The sequence below is a fragment of the Oncorhynchus mykiss genome, chromosome 3 (assembly GCF_057628025.1).
Source record: "Oncorhynchus mykiss isolate SJ-2025 chromosome 3, ASM5762802v1, whole genome shotgun sequence".
Lineage (NCBI taxonomy): Eukaryota > Metazoa > Chordata > Actinopteri > Salmoniformes > Salmonidae > Oncorhynchus > Oncorhynchus mykiss.
The window spans coordinates 69,017,321-69,034,845 of record NC_143024.1 but is presented as its reverse complement, the minus strand read 5'-3'; the positions used below and the strand labels follow the sequence as shown (position 1 = coordinate 69,034,845).

Genomic DNA, 17,525 nt, shown 5'->3' with positions numbered 1-17,525 from the left:
AGGCATAGACTAGAAATCACTGGCCACTTTAAGGAATGGAACACTAGTCACTTTAATAATGTTTACATATCTGGCATTACTCATCTCATATGTATATACTGTATTCTATACTATTCTACGGTATCTTAGTCACTTAATGTTTAAATATCTGGCATTACTCATCTCATATGTATATACTGTTTTCTATACTATTCTACGGTATCTCATTCACTTAATAATGTTTACATATCTTGCATTACTCATCTCATATGTATATAGTGTATTCTATACTATTCTACTGTATCTTAGTCCGTTCTGCTCTGACATCGCTCGTTCATATGAATATAGTCTTAATTAATTCCTACCTAGATTTGTGTATATTGGGTATATGTCGTGTAATTTGTTAAATATTACGTGTTAGATATTACTGCACTGTCGGAGCTAGAAGCACAGGCATTTCGCTACACCCTCAGTAACATATGCTAATCATGTGTATGTGACAAATCAAATTTGATTTAATTTAGTCAGATTCCGCTGGAAAATGTTTCATCTATTGCAAAATGTTTTGCAACGGGAATTGTTTACCGTTTACTTTAGGAACCAAACGGAAGCAACACTAGCTAAAGGAAATAAACGGAGCGGGACCTACATTCATTTGTCGTTGCGAAACGTTTTGCAACAGACGAAACGTTTTTCAACGGAATCCAACTAATAGTAATTAATGCCTACTGTACATCCCAGGTTTCGCTTTCAAAATTGTGACCATTTCCGTGAACGTCCAGGCATGCGCAGTGAAGTAGCAATGACATCGATTGTTGTTGTTTCTCTGGGCAACTGATATTGAAGTTAGATACCGGTACATTTGTTGCCATTGTGTAATCGAATATTGGACATAGCGCGCGGACTAAATCGCTGCTGAACGAACGCTACATTGTATCAAATGCGATGGGTGCTGCATCGAGCACAGAGGGTGAAAGGGAACCTCTTCTTGTTCCTCCTGACCGCGAGACGAGCATTCAGCCAGTTTACAGCCAAGTCTACGGGAGAAGATGGCTGGTTCTGACTCTGTTTTCCTTGTTGGCGTTCATGCAAGGGATAGTATGGAACACCTGGGGCCCAATTCAGAACTCTGCCATGCATGCGTACGATTTCACCAAATCTGACATCGCCGTGCTTGTTCTTTGGGGGCCAGTGGGGTTCGCGCCTTGGCTGCTATTTATATGGCTAATGGACAAAAAGGGTGAGTTGTTTTGTTCTAAATGACAGTTGACAATACTGTACTGGAACACAATGTACTTTCCTTCATGTCATTTAAAACAAATGTTTGTCTCCATTCCAACATTTATATAGTTTTATTGCAGTGCATGAAGTTGTGAATTGTTGACACACAAATCCCTATAAAACTTTCAAGATACGATATTTCTGAGAAATCATAGATCAAAGTTGATCAGCTAAGCTACCCCCCCCCCCTCCAAACCAAATCAACCACAAGAAAGGAAACAAAGAAACATCTTAACATTTCCCTCAGACTGACCTAGTTGCAATGTTGTTCAAATCAAATTGTATTAGTCACATGCAGCGAATACAACAGGTGTAGATCTTACAGTGAAATGCTTACTAATGAGCCCCCAACAAACAATGCAGTTAAAAAAATACGGATAAGAAATAAAAGTAACAAGTAATTAAAGAGCAACAGTAAAATAACAATAGCGAGACTATAAACAGGGGGGTACCGGTACAGAGTCAATGTGCGGGGGCACCAGTTAGTTGAGGTAATATGTACATTTAGGTAGAGTTATTAAAGTGACTATGCATAGATAATAACAGAGAGTAGCAGCGGTGTAAAAAAAGGGGGGCAATGCAAATAGTCTGGGTAGCCATTTGATTATATGTTTAGGAGTCTCATAGCTTGGGGGTAGAAGCTGTTTAGAAGCCTCTTGGACCTAGACTTGGCGCTTCGGTACCGCTTGCCGTGCGGTAGCAGAGAGAACAGTCTATGACTATGGTGGCTGGGGTCTTTGACAATTTTTAGGGCCTTCCTCTGACACCGCCTGGTATGTAGGTCCTGGATGGCAGGAAGCTTGGCCCCAGTGATGTACTGGGCCGTACGCACTACTCTCTGTAGTACCTTGTGGCCGAGCAGTTGCCATACCAGGCAGTGATGGTGCAGCTGTAGAACCTTTTGAGGATCTGAGGACCAATGCCAAATCTTTTCAGTCTCCTGAGAGGGAATAGGTTTTGATGTGCCCTCTTCACGACTGTCTTGTGTGCTTGGACTATGTTAGTTTGTTTTGTGATGTGGACATCAAGGAACGTGAACCTCTCAACCTGCTCCACTGCAGCCCCGTTGATGGGAAAGGGGGCATGCTCAGACCTCTTTTTCCTGTAGTCCACAATCATCTCCTTTGTCTTGATCACGTTGAGGGAGAGGTTGTTGTCCTTGCACCACACGGCCATAACACAGCCATAAATAACATAATGTTTCTGTCTTTTCAGTATGTTCTTTTCACCAAGTCGTTTTAGTAACCATTACAAACCAGCCTCCACAGAATAACATGTTCCTGTAAGAAATGGTGACTGACTTACTGCCTCTGTGGAGTTTTTGCTAGGACCCACTTATGTGTAGTCTCTGAAATCTCGTTCACCAATCTCTCAAACAACACAGTCCAGTCAAGTGTAATTTACAGGCAGTTCAAGTAACACTTAAAAGGAGCCATGTATAAGTGTCGCGACAAGCGCTCCCATACGGGCTAGCTAACCACCAAACTAAACCAGTTCCTCCACATCACTTGATTGACACCGTTAGCTAACACCCATCTAACACACAGAACACACTGTCAGGTGACAAAAACAGTTAATTTATCCCCCAGGAAACATAAAAGCAAATAACATATAAAGCATATTAAAGCAAAGGGCATTTGTCATAAGTTTGTCATGTGGTTAGTTAGTCATCTAGGGACATGACTGTCTCTCTAAAAACAAAATGATGACAGTGCTATGGGTGTTACATAATCTAAACAGGTCATACAGTGTAATATAATTTTTTGCTACTGTAGTATGTAGGCCAACCCTGATGAAAAGCAGCTCCAATGACTGTCTGGTAGAGATTATAATTAAATGTATTTTGTACACAGGATCCACATACCAGCATCTGCCATTGTTTAGTTGTGCCATCTTTAGTACATGGAGATCTGACAGACAGGAACAGATTTCCTAAAGGGAACCCGCAGAAACATTTGGAGATACAGAATTCATGTTTCCCCAACATTTCTTTATTTTATTTGTATTTATTAAACCATTAATTAACTAGGCAGTGATCAAAATCAGATTTAGTTTATCTGATGATAGGATTATCAATTTGTCACCAATTGTGTACTTTTTCAGCTAGTGACTCGCACTCATCACTACCAAGGGGAAATTGGGGAACAGATAATGACTAGGGGAACAGAAGTTCTCTTAAATGATGGTCATGTGGTGGAAACTGAAAATGTAGACTTAAGTCAGAAAGGAAGCTGCATTTCTCTGGGTGTGTATATGAGGAAGAGAACTGGGATGTTGTGGTTTGGGGGGAGTTGACTGGGGACTAGTGATTCATATTTGGGATAATGTTTAGAATGATCTCAACAATTATAGAAAATACACTATGTGACCAAAAGTATGTGGACAACTGCTCGTCGAACATCTCTCATTCCAAAATCATGGGCATGGACTTGGTCTCCCTTTCCTGCTATAACAGCCTCCAGTCTTCTGGGAAGCCTTGTTGGAACATTGCTGCGGGGTCTTGCTTCCATTCAGCCACAAGAGCATTAGTGAGGTCAGGCACTGATGTTGGGCGATTAGGCCTGGCTCGCAGTCAGAGTTCTAATTCATCCCAAAGGTGATCGATGGGGTTGCAGTCAGGGCTCTGTACCAGCCAGTCAAGTTCTTCCACACCGATTATGACAAACCATTTCTGTATTGTCCTCGCTTTGCACGGGGGCATTATCGTCCTGAAACAGGAAAGGGCATTCCTCAAACTGTTGCCACAAAGTTGGAAGCACAGAATCGTCTAGAATGTCATTGTATGATGTAGCATTAAGATTTGCCTTCATTGGAACTTACGGGCTTAGCCCGAACCATGAAAAACAGCCCCATATCATTATTCCTCCTCCACCAAACTTTACAGTTGGCACTATGCATTCGGGCAAGTAGCGTTCTCCTGGCATTCTCCAAACCCAAATTAGTCCGTCAGACTAACAGATGGTGAAGTGTGACTCATCACTCCAGATAATGCGTTTCCACTGCTCCAGAGTCCAATGGCCACTCCAGCCGACGCTTGCCATTGCGCATGGTGGTCATAGGCATGTGTGTGGTTGCTAGGCCATGGAAATTAATTTAATGAAGCTCCCGACGACAGTTCTTGTCCTGATGTTGCTTCCAGAGGCAGTTTGGAACACAGTGAGTGTTACAACCATGGACAGACAATTTTTACACGCTTCAGCACTTGACGGTCCCGTTCTGTGAGCTTGTGTGGCCTACCACAACTGAGCCGTTGTTGCTCCTAGATGTTTCCCCTTCACAATAACAGCACTTGCAGTTGACTGGGGCAGCTCTAGCAGGGCAGAAACTTGACTAACTGACTTGTTGGGAAGGTGGCATCCTATGATGGTGCCATGTTGAAAGTCACTGAGCTATTCAGGAAGGCCATTCTACTGCCAATGTTTGTCTATGGAAATTGCATGGCTGTTTGCTCGATTTTATACACCGTTCAGCAACGGGTGTGGCTGAAATAGCATAGTCCACTAATTTGAAGTGGTGTCCACATACTTTTGTATATACAGTGCATTCGGAAATTATTCAGACCCCTTGACTTTTTCCAAATTTTGATACAGCCTTATTCTAAAATGTATTAAATATTTTTTTCCCTCATTCTACACACAATACCCCATAATGACAAGGCAAAAAACGTTTTGGGGGACATATAATAGATTACAAATGAAAAACAGAAATATCACATTTGCATAAATATTCAGACACTTTACTCAGTAATTTGTTGAAGCACCTTTGGCAGCGATTACAGCATTGAGTCTTCTTGGTTAAGACACCACAAGCTTGGCACACCTGTATTTGGGGAGTTTCTCCCAGGTTGGATGGGGAGCGTCACTGCACAGCTATTTTCAGGTCTCTATAGTCCAGAGATCTTCGATCGGGTTCAAGTCCGGGTTCTGGCGGGGCCATTTCAAGGACTTTCAGAGACTTGTCCCGAAGCCACTCCTGCATTGTCTTTGCTGTGTGTTTAGGGTTGTTGTCATGTTGGAAGGTGAACCTTCACCCAGTCTGAGGTCCTGAGATCTCTGGAGCAGGTTTTCATCAAGGATCGTACTTTGCTCCGTTCATCTTTCCCTCGATCCAGACTAATCTTTCAGTCCCTGCTGAAAAACATGCCCACAGCATGATGCTGCCAACACCATGCTTCACCTAAGAGATGATGCCAGGTTTCCTCCAGAAATGACACTTGGCGGGCCTCCCGGGTGGCGCAGTGGTCTAGCTGTGCCACCAGAGATTCTGGGTTCGAGCCCAGGCTCTGCTGCAGGCCGGCCGCGACCAGGAGGCTCATGGGGCGACGCACAATTGGCCCAGCGTTGTCCGGGTTAGGAAGGGTTTGGCCGGCAGGGATATCCTTGTCTCATCGCGCACTAGTGACTCCTGTGGCGGGCTGGGCGCAGTGCACGCTGCCCAGGTCGCTAGGTGTATGGTGTTTCCTCCGACACATTGGTGCGGCTGACTTCTGGGTTGGATGTGCACTGTGTCAAGAAGCAGTGCGGCTTGGTTGGGTTGTGTTTCGAAGGACGCATGGCTCTCGACCTTCGCCTCTCCTGAGTCTGTACAGGAGTTGCAGCGATGAGACAAGACAGTAACTACTACTAATTGGATACCACGAAAAAGGGGTAAAATAAAACAAAAATAATAAAACAAGGGGAAAAAAAGAAGTGACACTTGGCATTCAGGCCCAAGAGTTCAATCTTGGATTCATCAGACCAGAGATTCTTGTTTCTTATGGTCTGAGAGTCTTTAGGTGCCTTTTGGCAAACTCCAAGCAGACTGTCATGTGCCTTTTACTGAGTGGCTCTTGCTGGCCAGTATAACATAGATGCCTGATTGGTAGAGTGGTGCAGAGATGGTTGTCCTTCAGGAATGTAATCCCATCTTCACAGAGGAACTCTGGCAGAGCTCCAGAGTGACGATTGGGTTCTTGGTCACCTCCCTGACCAAGGCCCTCCCCCGATTGCTCAGTTTGGCCGGGCGGCCAGCACTAGGAATAGTCTTGGTGGTTCCAAACTTCTTCCATTTAAGAATGATGGAGGCCACTGTGTTGTTGGGGACCAGATCTGTGCCTTGACTCAATCCTGTCTCTACAGACAATTCCTTCGACCTCCTGGCTTGGTTTTGCTCTGACATACACTGTCAACTGTGAGTCCTTATATAGACAGATGTGTGCCTTTCCAAATCATGTCCAATCAATTGAATTTACCACAAGTTGACTCCAATCAAGTTGTAGAAACATCTCAAGGATGCTCAATGGGAACAGGATGCACCTGAGCTCAATTTCGAGTCTCATAGCAAAGGGTCTGAATAGTTATGTAAATAAGGTATTTCTGTTTTAAAAATTTTATAAATTAGCAAACATTTCTTAAAACCTGTTTTCACTTAGTCATTACGTGGTATTGTGTGTAAATTGATGATATTTAAAAAATAAATATTTTAGAATAAGGCTGTAACTTAACAAAATGGAAAAAGTAAAGGGGTCTGAATACTTTCCGAATGCACTGTGTAGTAGTACTGTAACATTTGGAACAGTTTTACAGAATAACCTCCCATTTTTCTCTCTCTAGTCCCCAAACTAACCTACTTCAACCCCACCTCTCCCATCGCTGTCTCCCCTCTTCTCTTTACTCTCTCGCCATCTCTCCCCTCTTTCTCCACCTCGCCCCTTTCATGCTACATCTCTCCCCTCTTGTGCTGCAGGTCTGCGGGTGTCTCTTCTACTGTCAGCCTTCTTCATGGTGATTGGGACAGCGCTGCGAAGTGTCCCTGTACAAGAACAGCATCTAAGACGATGGTAACAACCCTCACTCCCAGAGCCATGCTAAATACTTTATATATAGTCCATACCAACCTTTTCTAGCATGAGAGCTACTCATTTATTTTCAAACTTTCAAATTATTCTCTTTTCCTCTTGCCTGCAACTCTTCCACTGGTCCTTACTGTACACAATAACGTTTTCTGTCAACATACTTGGTAAAATAAATAATGGTAAATTAACAACTCTTAATAAAAGGATGGCCCTATAAAATCTGTGATTTTCTCTCTCCAAATTATGTTTGATATTTTCCCAAATTATGTTTTCTCAGTTGAATTTTTCCTGGTTTTTGTTTTTCACTCTCAACATTACAATTGTTTATAGAGAAACAATTGGATATTCATGTAAATGCTTAAATTACAACAGAAGACCATTTCTTGTGGGGGTCTGGAAGAAAACTAACAAGTAGATTATTTATTTTTTATTGCGCATCTAGTGAGTGAGGAATGTGCCGTCTAATGTGCCTGTCTAGTGATGGTTCTGTACTGCTGCTGCTCATTTCATGGCCTAGTTTGCAAATAACAAATACCAGTCAAAATTTTGGACACACCTACTCATTCAATTATTATTATTTTTTACTATTTTATATATTGTAAATAATAGTGAAGACATCACAACTATGAAATAACACATGGAATCATGTAGTATCCAAAAAAGTGTTTAACAAATCAAAATAGATTTTAGATTTTAGATTCTTCAAAGTATCCACCCATTTGCCTTGATGGCAGCTTTGCACACTCTTGGCATTCTCTCAACCAGCTTCACCTGGAATGATTTTCCAACAGTCTTGATGGAGTTCCCACATATGCTGAGCACTTGTTGGCTGCTTTTCTTTCACTCTGCGGTCCAACTCATCCCAAACCATCTCAATTGGGTTGAGGTCAGGTGATTGTGGAGGCCAGGTAATCTGAAGCAGCACTCCATCACTCTCCTTGGTAATATAGCCCTTACACAGCTTGGAGGTGGTGTTGGGTCATTATCCTGTTGAAAAACAAATGATAGTCCCACCAAGCGCAAACCAGATGTGGTATTATTGGGGTATTATTGATTGTATGTTTGTTTATTCCATGTGTAACTCTGTGTTGTTGTATGTGTCAAACTGTATTGCTTTAGAATGCTGTGGTAGCCATGCTGGTTAAGGGTACCTTGAAATCTAAATAAATCACAGACAGTGTCACCAGCAAAGCACCATCACACCACCTCCTCCAGGCTTCATGGTGGGAACCACACATGCGGATATCATCCGTTCACCTACTCTGCGTCTCAAAAAGACACGGCGGTTGGAACCAGAAATCTCTCATTTGGACTCATCAGACCAAAGGACAGATTTACACTGGTCTAATGTCCGTTTCTTGTTTCTTGGCCCAAGCAAGTCTCTTCTTCTTATTGGTGTCCTTTAGTAGTGGTTTCTTTGCAGAAATTTGACCATGAAGGCCTGATTCATACTGTCCCCTCTGAACAGTTGATGTTGAGATGTGTCTGTTACTTGAACTCTGTGAAGCATTTATTTAGGCTGCAATTTCTGAGACAGGTAACTCTAATGAACTTATCCTCTGCAGCAGAGGTAACTCTGGGTCTATCTTTCCTGTGGCAGTCCTCATGAGAGCCAGTTTCATCATAGCGCTTGATGGTTTTTGCGACTGCACTTGAAGAAATGTTCCGCATTGACTGACCTTCATGTCTTAAAGTATTGATGGACTGTAATTTCTCTTTGCTTATTTGAGCTGTTCTTACCATAATATGGACATGATCTTTTACCAAATCTTCTGTATACCACCACTACCTTGTCACAACACAACTGATTGGCTCAAATGCATTAAGATGGAAAGATATTCCACAAATATTTTTTTTTAACAAGGCACACCTGTTAATTGAAATATATTCCAGGTGAGGTACACCTCATGAAGCTGGTTGAGAGAATGCCAAGAGTGTGCAAAGTTGTCATCAAGGCAAAGGAAGGCTATTTTGAAGAATCTTAAATATAAAATATATTTTGATATGTTTAACACTTGTTTTGGTTACTACATGATTTCATATGTGTTATTTCATAGTTTTGATGTGTTCACTATTATTCTACAATGTAGAAAATAGTAAAAAATAAAGTAAAACCCTTGAATGAGTAGGTGTGTCCAAACCTTTGACTGGTACTGTACATCTGCCAGGTAAGCCTACTATGCAGTTAACAATTAATTGAGGAGGTTTTGGTGAAAGTATTTCTGTCAACCCACAAGTTTGTTATCACATCAACTGTCTACACACGGAGTGATCGACAAACACGCGCACCACACAGACATATGGGCAATATTGCTGGAAATTAATTGGCAGATAACGTGTTAGGTTTTAAAGAAAAATATATATATATATATATATATGACCAGTGAAATATACCTGCTGGAGCGTGTGCTACGGGTTTGGCTTTTAAAGCCAATACTGGCTAACCAGGGGTTAAATAATGTCAATGTTTTGTTGCTGGGAGGTTGCAGTGTCTGATTCTTGTGAGGTAGAACACGTGAACATTTCATGTACTTTCAGAATTGTTTGGTGAGCTACTCCTAGGTGGCCTGAGAGTTACTGGTGGCTCATGATCAACCCGGTCCATACTGTATACACAGTTGAAGTCGGAAGTTTACATACACTTAGGTTGGAGTCATTCAAACTCGTTTTTCAACCACTCCACAAATGTCTTGCTAACAAACTATAGTTTTGACAAGTCGGTTAGGACATCTACTTTGTGCATGACACAAGTAATTGTTCCAACAATTGTTTACAGACAGATTATTTCACTTATAATTCACTGTATCACAATTCCAGTGGGTCAGAAGTTTACATACACTAAGTTGACTGTGCCTTTAAACAGCTTGGAAAATTCCAGAAAATTATGTCATGGCTTTAGAAGCTTCTGATAGGCTAATTGACATAATTTGAGTCAATTGGAGCTATACCTGTGGAAGGCCTACCTTCAAACTCTGTGCCTCTTTGCTTGACATCATGGGAAAATCAAAAGAAATCATCCAAGACCTCAGAAAACAAATTGTAGACCTTCACAAATCTGGTTCATCCTTGGGAGAAATGTCCAAATGCCTGAAGGTACCACGTTTATCTGTACAAACAATAGTATGCAAGCATTAACACCATGAGACCACGCAGCCGTCATACCGCTCAGGAACGCGGTATGGCGTTCTGTCTTCTAGAGATGAACGTACTTTGGTGCAAGAAGTGCAAATCAATCCCAGAACAACAGCAAAGGACCTTGTGAAGATGCTGGAGGAAACAGGTACAAAGTGTCTATATCCACAGTAAAAAGAGTCCTATATCGACATAACCTGAAAGGCTGCTCAGCAAGGAAGAAGCCACTGCTCCAAAACCGTCATAAAAAGCCAGACTACGGTTTGCAAATGCACATGGGGACAAAGATTGTACTTTTTGGAGAACTTTCCTCTGGTTTAATGAAACAAAAATAGAACTGTTTGGCCATAATGACCATCGTTATGTTTGGAGGAAAAAGGGGATGCTTGCAAGCCGAAGAACACCATCCCAACCGTGAAGAACGGGGGTGGCAGCATCATGTTGTGGGTGTGCTTTGCTGCAGGAGGGACTGGTGCACTTCACAAAATTGAAGAAATCATGTGGAAGGAAAATTCTGTGGATATATTGAAACCATCTCATGACATCAGTCAGGAAGTTAAAGCTTGGTCACAAATGGGTCTTCCAAATTGACAATGACCCCAAGCATTCTTCCAAAGTTGTGGAAAAATGACTTAAGGTCAACAAAGTCAAGGTATTGGAGTGGCCATCTGTCGTGGAAAATTGCAAGATTATGTTATAATGCTTGTATTGCATTATAATGGTTGTTTTATTCGACCATAATAGAGTATTCTGTTAACTATTGTGTGTGTGTTCCACTGAGGATGGGCCTCTATGAGAGAGCACTGACAGAGGAGATTTACGATGTCTTTGGGTGATAAAACCTAAAGAGCATTCCAGATAACATGAGGTAATGGTTCTGTGCTATGAATTACCAGGAACGAGATTAGAACCTCGTCTTAAGGGACCAAACTGAACGATAATTTATAGTGATTGTTATCTGGCTAAGAAATACTCCTTTCTCAATTATAATGTCCCTTTGTGAACTGTTCCTAAGATCTGTGGTTCGTCATGTAAGTTGAGAGGGGTGTATCTTGGCTATAAAAGATCTTTGTACTTTTATGTTGGTACTTTCATTGGTTCATTAGAGATGGCGCATCATTGAAAGTCAAAAGGCTATTGCAAAGCTCTTATTATTTAAGATGTACTTTAAGTATAACTCTGACTGGTGTGTGAAGTTTGTAACTCTCCTCATTTGGTAAAGCAGAAATAAACCACCACACATCACAAAGCCCTGACCTCAATCCTATAGAAAATGTGTGGGCAGAATTGAAAAAGTGTGTGCGGGCAAAAACAATTGTTGTGTGTAGAAATTATAATGGACCTACATATATTTCCAAATATCTGCCCTTTGACCTGCCAGTCTGAGAAATGATCTGTGCGGCCCTCTGTTGAATTTTCACATCCCGATGTGACCCTCAAGCCAAAGTTATTGCCCACCCTTGCTTTATATAGTGATACAGTCAGGTCCAGAATTATTGCCCACCCTTGCTTTATATAGTGATACAGTCAGGTCCAGAATTATTGCCCACCCTTGCTTTATATAGTGATACAGTCAGGTCCAGAATTATTGCCCACCCTTGCTTTATATAGTGATACAGTCAGGTCCAGAATTATTGCCCACCCTTGCTTTATATAGGGATACAGTCAGGTCCAGAATTATTGCCCACCCTTGCTTTATATATATTTCCTCAATACAGAATCTTTACAGAGCCTTTATATCATTCAGTCTGCGCCTAAGGACTGCCCTCTTCAAAGTCCGGAGACTGAGTTAGCTATTGAAAAATGTGGGTTTTGCTGTTTATGTGGATTTTGATATGCGCTTGCGATTATTGTCTTGCTGGAAGGTCCACTTGCGGCCAAGTTTCAGGTTCCTGGCAGAGGCAACCAGGTCTTTGGCTAAAATGTCCTGGTACTTGGTAAAGTTCATAATCCCATTGACTTTAACAAGATACAGTACACCTGTGTCCAATACCAGGCAAGTTTACCACTGTTCCAGTGGTTTAAACTTCTTAATGGTTTTTTCATGCTTGTTAACTAATTTTTATACCCCAGTGAAACAGAAAGCCATGGAAGGCCACAGTACAGTTTCTTAAAAAGAGATTAACTGAAATAAAATAGAATGTTAATGCAGATTTAATTTATTTAGATTTTTTTTTTATAAGAATGTTAAGGGGTACCAATAATTGTCACCTTTTAGAAATAATTATATTGTTTGTTAAACAAAATCTTTCACTGAGCAATGATATTAGTATAAAATAATTATCCAACTTCTTTCAGCATACTGTAGTGTCTTTACTATCATTAAACTGAAGACTTATAGTTTTTATCAAAGATTCTCTGTAATTAGTGTTACGCGATCAAACTGATTAATCATGTAACTGTAATTAACTAGGAAGTCGGGGCACCAAGGAAAATATTCAGATTACAAAATATTCAGATTACAAAGATATTTTCATATCTGATCCATAGTCTTCTGATTAATGAATTATTTACTTTACCTCACGTTAGTCTCATTCCAAACGTTGTAAATTGTTGGTTATCTGCACGAACCCAGTCTTCACTATGAGTCATCCATACATCAATTGTCTTAAATCATTTATTTATTACTAACTAAGTAATTCACAGAAATACATGAACAAACAATCAAGGTAAATATGGTTACAAGAAATGATAGGGGAATGTGCCCTAGTGGGCTAAACCGGCATCGCGGCTTGGTGGACAAAAGGGGGAGTCAGCTGAGAAGTCACTACAGAGTAATAATTATAACAGTTGAAATACTAATCCTTTGCACATGAACGCTCACTCATTCGGGAACAATTGCAATCAATATATATATTTACGCTCAGTGTGTCATCTTGATCGCTGTTGAAAAGTTAGTTTCTGTTGGAGAGTTTGTCCAGGTTAGAGGGGATAGTTCAGAGCGACATTCATCCGTTTCGTTATGGAGTGAATGTTTCGGCGGTTGTCGTTCTTCGCGTTCAATGATACCAAATTCCTAGCTGCAGACTAGTAATTAATATCAAAGACTTGTCTTATTCTGTCTGTATCGATTGTCTAAGAGTTTAACCACGTGGTATGGTTAAAGGATTCAGCAATGGTCTGCAACCTTCGTCCCCTCCTAATGGAGAAAAACATGGTCTGGTGATAATTTCTCAAAGTTGGGTTTTATTCAGAATTGCAGAAAAGGGCTGTCCCAGAATGCCTGACCCTAACTGGGCTAAAGGGCGGTCCTCTGATTTAGTTAAACTCAAAAGGGAATTGGAGTTTCCTTCATTAAACAGTCTAAAATCACATCACACAATTTTACAAACAGTATCATACTCACTCATTCATCTTATACAACAATTAGATGTAAATCTCATATCTGAGGCTATTATATAAACAGCGTTATGGTAATGTGGCCGCACCGTCTCCCATGAGCCTCACCAAAATGTAACGGACCAGTTCATAGCTGGATTCTTCACCGATCTTTTATACTTTCTCCGGAACATAAATGTTGTTCGGACCTCAAGTTCTGTGAGGTGGAAGAAATTCCTTTGTTCTCTATGAAAATTCACTCTGTCTCTTATACTGTGTGGCCATGAGGCTGGGTCTTCTCAGGAATTTACGACCTCTCTCTGACCACAGCAGCCTAGTTGAAGGAGGCAGGGGGAGGCTGGGAGAGGGGGATGGGCTTGCTGTACCCAAAGAGGACAACGTCATGACAATATAGCTCAATATTTGAATAAGTTATCCAGTCTTTTTTTTCTCATCTTTATCAAAGGTGCCAATAATTTTGAACCTGACTTTTTGCTCCATGCTGTATGATTCTGCTCAAACCTGGTCTACGGTGCATTCGGAAAGTATTTAGACCTCTTGACTTTTTCCATATTTTGTTACAGCCTTATTCCAAAATATATTAAATAGTTTTTTCTCCTCATCAATCTACACACAATACCCCATAAGGACAAAGCAAAAACAGGTTTTTAGACATTTTTGCAAATGTATTAAAAATAAAGCACTGAAATATCACATTTACATAAGTATTCAGACCCTTTACTCAGTACTTTGTTGAAGCACCTTTGGCAGCAATTACACCTGTATTTGGGGAGTTTTTCCCATTATTCTCTGCAGATCCTCTCAAGCTCTGTCATGTTGGATGGGGAGTGTCTCTGCACAGCTATTTTCAGAGATTTTCGATTGGGTTCAAGTCCAGGCTCTGGCTGGGCCACTCAAGGACATTGAGACTTGTCCCGAAGCTACTCCTGCATTGTCTTGGCTGTGTGCTTAGGTTAGTTGTCCTGTTAGGTGAACCTTCGCCCCAGCCTGAGGTCCTGAGCTCACTGGAGCATGTTTTCATCAAGGATCTCTATGTATTTTGCTTTGTTCATCTTTCCCTCGATCCTAACTAGTCTCACATTCCCTGCCGCTGAAAACATGCCCACAGCATGAATCTGCCACCACCAAGCTTCACCGTAGGGATTGTGCCAGGTTTCTTCCAGACGTGACGCTTGATTTCATCAGACCAGACAATCTTGTTTCTCATGGTCTGAGAGTCCTTTAGGTGCCTTTTGGCAAACTCCAAGCGGGCTGTCATGTGCCTTTTACTTAGAAGTAGCTTCCGTCTGGCCAGTTTACCATAAAGGCCTGATTGGTGGAGTGCTGCAGAAATGGCTGTCTTTCTGGAAGGTTCTCCCATCTTCACAGAAGAACTCTGTCAGAGTCACCATCATGTTCTTCGTCACATCCCTGACCAAAGCCCTTCTCTCCCGATTGCTGAGTTTGGCCGGGTGGCCAGCTCTAGGAAGAGTCTTAGTGTTTCCAAACTTCTTCCATTTAAGAATGATGGAGGCCACTGTGTTTTTGGAGACATTCCCCAGATCTGTGTCTCGACACAATCCTGTCTCGGAGCTCTACGGACAATTCCTTCGATCATGTTTTGGTTTTTGCTCTGACATGCACTGTTAACTCTGACAGGTATGTGCCTTTCCAAATCATGTCCAGTCAATTGAATTTACCACAGTTGGACTCCAATCAAGTTGTAGAAACATCTCAAGGATGGTCAATGGAGACAGGATGCACCTAAGCTCAATTTCGAGTCTCGTTGCAAAGGGTCTGAATACTTATTTAAGTAAGGTTTTTCTGTTTTTTATTTGTAATAAATTTGCAATAGATTCGAAAAACCATTATGTCATTATGGGGTATTGTGTGTAGATGTAGGATTTTTTATTTATTTAATCCATTTTAGAATAAGGCTGTAAAGTAACAATGTGGAAAAAGTCAAAGTTTGAATACTTTCCCGAATGCACTGTACTCTGGCATGAGTTTCGATACAAGATCATGCCCCATAATGTTGTGAGATTATTTCTCTAGAAAACTCAGATCAAACGTAGGCTACTCAGATCAAACGTAGGCTACACAGAATTGTATATTTATTAAAATTACAAATCATTTGAATAGCTATGGTAATTTGCTGGTTTCTGCTTTTAAATTGCAGCTTTAGGGAGAAAAGAAAGGACCCATCTAGTTGAGCATAGTTTTGATGGATGAAAGAATTCATGAACCACTTGTTTGACACTCATATTGAACTGTCACATTGAAATAGTTCCTGCTCGTTTTGAATGCCTCACAATAACAGAGACCTGGAAATGGGATTGAGGCTCACCGTTTCCTCCTAAAAATGTGAATTCTATTTTAATTGTTGAATTGTGTGGATGCTTCTTTTTTGTTGCTCTTATTGACTACTGCTTTCATTCACACTGTCATTTCTGCCATCCTTATTTCCACCAGCTGAAAACCCCCGAGAAGGAAACCATGTCCTTTCTTCCATTGCTCTCTTAAAAAATATAGTCAATACTAAAAAAGCATCTGTGTGTTGAAAGGAGGCCTAGGCAAGGTTATCTGGATTACTTATAAAGGTACTTTTATTATCCTACCTGCTCTATTGTTCATCTCCCACGTATTTCTTATTAGGCTCCACAATGAGCTCGAGTCAGGTGATACATGAAGGGTATTTCAATTGAGGAAGGAAATTGTATTCCCTTAATGAGGTGTATAGCACTTTCACCAACTGAATTTATGATGTTAGGTTTGTTCATTTTGCTCCCAAAGGTTAGGTTAAAAACTCATTGTATTCTAACGGCACATTTTCTCGGAGTCTGATTGGGTCTGTAAAATGAGACCATTTAGTTAAGTTTATTGCTATATTAATACAGACTAAAAAGTCTAAAATAAATTGGAAAGATTGGCTCTTGTTTTAGGAGAGATGCTTAGGAAATGAGACTCATGAATGATTCCTTCATTGTAGAAAATGATATAAAGGTGTTTGAAGAAAGTATAAACTTTTATATTGTGTTTGCCCCAGGCTTTGTAAAGTCTGGTCCCAAATCTGTTTATGCTACAACACATATCTGGGACCAGGCTAAGGCTATGTGCCATTACTGCATGTAACTGACAACAACCTCTTCATGCCCCACAAGTCTTCATTCTCCCTGTGTCACCTCTATGCTTCAGAGGGCAGCTGAGTATGGAACAACAGAATAGGTGTGTGTGTGTGTGTGTGTGTGTGTGTGTGTGTGTGTGTGTGTGTGTGTGTGTGTGTATGTGTACTAGACTAGAGATCTGCATAAAGTTGACTTGAAACTACATGTCCTTGGCCAAGGGTCATCCATAAGCATGACATAATATTGTGTTGGTGTGGACGTTTTTACAGTGACTATGCCTACGTGGCTGAAGAGGGCATATGCTGTTGTACTTTGTCATGTGAGAAATACAGGGTCACACTGAGGCATACACCATCAAACAAGAGAGGCGGTTCTCGTGGAGGAGTGTTACATTGCAGGCAGTAAGGATGCCTACACAACCGCACTCTGCAGACAAAGTACTCTGTGGAGTGCTGTTGTGATTATAAGATCTCCGCATCCAACTGAGACCCAGAAAGTGTTGCTATCGAGGTGATAAAGTGCCAATACGTAAAGGTTTAACACCCATCTATGTTAAGCACTATCCCTGAGATGGTGTCTCTCCTCTCACAGTTCCAGTGATTACATTATACATCTAGCCTATACGGGACAAACAATTCAAGACACGCTTACCACGCCTAACTCCTGTACTAATTCATGTCAACCTATGTTTATAGTTGTAGTATTTAAGAGTAGGTAACAGTTGTAATGCCAGTAAGGGAGGATTTTATGATCAACTTTGTGCCTTTTATGAAAACGCGTTAGTGATGTCAAAATATACTCCTAGAGGGAAGGTAGATCCTTATGCCATGCGAGTGGAGTACCTCCCTCATACCATG

At 41.1% G+C, this 17,525-nt stretch overlaps 1 protein-coding gene across 1 annotated transcript in view; it reads left to right on the top strand.

The window, feature by feature from the left end:
- The first annotated feature begins 591 nt into the window (after window positions 1–591).
- Window positions 592–17,525, top strand: part of LOC110520273 (solute carrier family 49 member 4) — a 66,151-nt gene continuing 49,217 nt past the window's right edge. Inside the window, exons 1-2 of the mRNA XM_021597462.3 lie at window positions 592–1,219; window positions 6,985–7,078. Of these exons, the coding sequence (XP_021453137.2) occupies window positions 925–1,219; window positions 6,985–7,078 (389 nt within the window). The 5' untranslated portion in view covers window positions 592–924. The remainder of the gene's footprint in view (window positions 1,220–6,984; window positions 7,079–17,525) is intronic.